We start from the raw sequence: 3,773 nt of genomic DNA, 5'->3' as shown, positions 1-3,773 counted from the left end.
AAGTGAGAGGAGGAGGGAAGTGAGACCGTAAGTGATGGAAGTGACGGGAGAAGGTAAGCGAATTATGCTGTAGGTGACGTCAGACGCCGGAGATTTGGAGGGAAAAAAAGCAAATGGTAGCATAGAATATAAAAAACGCTTTAAAACTTAAAGTATTCCTAAATTTAAAAAAAAAAACTTGAAGTATTCCAAATACACTAATCAATTGTCATTTAACTAACCACATTTGTCCAACTATCTCCAACACCCTGGAGGACAACGAAGAGAGTTTAGACGCTCTCCAAGATTTCATCGACTGGTGCTTCCACGACCTAGTAATGAAGAAGGCCCAGAGCGCATCTTCCCTGGCCAAAGTTGAGACGCCGTCATATTAAAGATTCAAGGCACCTAAAGCGCTTTACAATGCCACTATTCATTCACTCTCGCATTCACAAGCAAGCGGTAAGCTACAGTTGTAGCCACAGGTGCCCTGGGGCAGACTGACAGAAGCGAGGCTGCCATATCGCACCGCCAGTAGGCGGTAGGGTAAAGTGTCTTGCCCAAGGACACAACGACCTGGACAGAGAGCCCGGGGATCGAACCAGTGACCTCCCGGTTATAGATGCGCTTCCCAAACCCCTGAGCCACAGTCGTCCCCTATTAGACAGTTTTTGCAGAAGTCTGTGACCCCCAGCAAGACAGAACTCAATTGATAAGACCTATCAAAAATGATTGCGAGAACAAATAGCTCAGAAGTGCATTTAACGTGTTTATTGTTGTGTGTCGTCTAGCCTGCCGCTGCTGTTGGTTTTGGAGCCGCAATAAAACATTTGACAGTTTTAAAAAAATTCTAAAAAACATAATAAATTAAAGGTTAACTAAGAAGAGTGGTTAATCAATAAGCTCACCAGTGTCCTATTCCATGCTTACGCAAACTCCCTGTTAAATATAAACAGATCTCCTATGTGTGACTGTCCTGGGTCTTGGAGCCAGGCTTTTGGGTTGCTGGCATATTAAGTTCTGTTTTTATTACAGTTTGATTTATCCTGTTCTATTAGTATAGTTTTACTCTTAGTTAGACTTTGCAGTCTTAATCCCAATTGATATTGTCTTTGAGTTCTTCTTTCAACAGGGCTCTCTGTTGCTTTATTTGTGTAGCTGTAGTGTGAACTTCATATTTCTCATAACCCTGAGTCTTGTTGAAATTTCTTTTTGCTTCTAGTTCCTTGACTTGCTGCTGTCTTGTATTTTTTTTTCATTATTTTATAGTTTTTATATTATATAGAGCAGGATGGAATCTTGTGCAACTGTGATCTTAGCAGGTTTAATCTTAGTTCTGCTGTGGATGTTTAATATAAAACACAAAAGGAACTGGCATTTGCCTCCAGGACCCACTGCACTTCCTCTCATAGGAAACCTTCTACAGATAGACAAAAAAGCACCTTTTAAAAGCTTTGTTAAGGTAAGAGTTCACTTTTTTAAATATTTGTGCGGTTTTTTAAGTTGTACAATATATTTTCTCGTAATTTGAGGAGACTCGCATACTTTCTATAAACACACCAAATTTAACTTTAACAGCATGTTGGCATTTAGACAAAATTTCAGATGAATGCGCATTTAAATAAATGATTTATTTAATTTAAATGATTTAAATAAATCATTTTACCTATCTTTAGTTCAGTGAAACCTATGGGCCAGTGATGACAGTATACCTAGGCTGGCAGCGGACAGTAGTTCTGGTAGGATATGATGCTGTGAAAGAAGCCTTGGTGGATCAAGCAGATGACTTCGCAGGCAGAGCACCAACTCCATTTCTACACAACCCTAACAAGAAATATGGTAAAGCGTGATCACTTAAATATGTTGTCTTTGTCAAGGCACAAGTGATTTTGTTTCCTAGTGCTTTAATTCTTTCATGAATCAGCATGGCTTCTCTTCCATTACTTTGGTAAGTGGTTTAACCTTTCAGGTATAGGGAGCAGTAACGGGGAACGCTGGCGTCAGCTGCGACGCTTCACAATGACCACTCTAAGAGACTTTGGGATGGGACGCAAGGGGATGGAAGAATGGATCCAAGAAGAGAGTGAACATATGAGGGCTCACATACATAAATTAAAAGGTATAATTTCAGGTGCTGAAAGGTCATTTTACGTGCCCTAAATATTACAGGACACTATAACACTAATTGAATATAATCAGTCTTAAGTTTAGCAAGATAGAAACATACCACAGTGGGCTAATGCCACTAACCTATTATTTTCCAGTACTGAATTGACACCCACCACAGCCACCCAAAAAACACAATATGATCTACTAAAACAGTGTTTTTGTGAGCTTCAGGTTGTTAACACATCAGGATGCACAACAACTGATCTCAGAAAACACATTCAAATGCATGAAAACTGTTATTTGGGAAAGCCATGTGCCAACAAACATACTCTTTAAATCTCTTTAAAAAACTGACTAAACAGTGGGAAAGTTGGAAGTGTGGGCATGTCATAACTAAAGTGAAGTCCTTAGTTAATTTGACAGATGATTCCTCTTCTCTTGCAGGTACACCATTTGACCCCACCTTCTTATTGAGCTGTACTGTGTCTAACGTGATCTGCTGCCTGGTTTTTGGTCAACGGTTCAGCTATGAAGACAAGCAGTTCTTACGCCTTCTTACCATACTTTTTCAAATAGAAAACGTTAACAGCAGCCCTGTGGGTCAGGTAAATTAAAAATTAAATAGAAATGCTTTTTAATTTGGTTTTCATATTTTGTATAATAGTATATACGTCTTTTGAAAATCATACTGTAAAAATGATCCAAACACAGTAGATGTATCATTGTCTCTTCACAAGAATGTATGTTGCTATGTTTCTTTACAACAGATGTACAACCTCTTTCCGAAACTCATGGACCATCTTCCTGGCCCCCATCAAAAAGTTTTTGCAGAGTATGAAGAAGTGAGAAAGTTTATCAAGATGAAGATCCAAGAACACAAAGACACATTGGACCCCAGCTCCCCACGAGACTACATAGACTCCTTCCTTATTCGAATGAACCAGGTTGGAAAACTTAAGCATAATTTATCAAAGAAAGCTCAAAACTCCAAATACTGTGTTTATTAATCTAGGCAATTAATATAATCTAAAGTGCTAAAAATTTCCTAATCTTGCTATGAATGATTTTAAACAATCCTCTGTGAATTGCCTTCTTGTGATGGAAAGGTTTGCATGTTGTTGGAGGAATTTGTTTGTGACAGAGTCTCCTAAGGCAAACTTGTCCTGGCTAAGGGACCAAATGAAAACTGATTCAGATAATCCCTATGAAGAAGGGTTTTGGGACAAGGAACATTATCTTTCTAGTGGGTAAGGAGCATGATGTTAAATTAAAAGACCCCCAGCTAGATGTGGTCAGGCTTATTTCAATACATTGTACAGGCTCTGGAACCAAACTCCTTTTGAGGGTCTGGACTCAGTGCCAATCTGGAGTTTCAATCAGTATACTTGTATCTCCTCAGTTTTTCGCCTGCACATTGGAAGTTTCACTGGTGGACAAGTGAGTTGTTTCCCTGCCCCTTCCGGTTGGGGACTGTGCACTTACAGTCTTTTGCACTAATGTGCTTAACAACAGTTCAGAGTTCAAATTCAAATTTTATTTGTCACACACGCAACCATACACAGTATGACATGAGGTGAAATGCTTGTAGCTGTGCAATGCCCGAAATGACAGTGGTTTTACAGTATTTACAATTTACAGGTTATACAAAATTTACAGATTTAACTTAGAAATTTACAGTAAAAAAA

The 3,773-nt window shown here is 38.9% G+C and overlaps 1 protein-coding gene across 1 annotated transcript in view; it reads left to right on the top strand.

Annotated features, from left to right (window-relative positions):
- Nucleotides 1-1,270: 1,270 nt before the first annotated feature.
- Nucleotides 1,271-3,773, top strand: part of LOC102194955 (cytochrome P450 2A4-like) — a gene marked incomplete at its 3' end in the record, with an annotated part of 6,024 nt that continues 3,521 nt past the window's right edge. The window contains exons 1-5 of the mRNA XM_013913803.1: nt 1,271-1,441; nt 1,656-1,818; nt 1,949-2,098; nt 2,533-2,693; nt 2,856-3,032. Of these exons, the coding sequence (XP_013769257.1) occupies nt 1,271-1,441; nt 1,656-1,818; nt 1,949-2,098; nt 2,533-2,693; nt 2,856-3,032 (822 nt within the window). The remainder of the gene's footprint in view (nt 1,442-1,655; nt 1,819-1,948; nt 2,099-2,532; nt 2,694-2,855; nt 3,033-3,773) is intronic.

This window comes from Pundamilia nyererei, unplaced genomic scaffold (genome assembly GCF_000239375.1).
Source record: "Pundamilia nyererei isolate P.nyererei 1_Seehausen unplaced genomic scaffold, PunNye1.0 scaffold00152, whole genome shotgun sequence".
NCBI classification, from domain to species: Eukaryota; Metazoa; Chordata; class Actinopteri; order Cichliformes; family Cichlidae; genus Pundamilia; species Pundamilia nyererei.
Note: the sequence above shows the minus strand (reverse complement) of the source record. Positions and strands in the feature narration are given on the sequence as shown.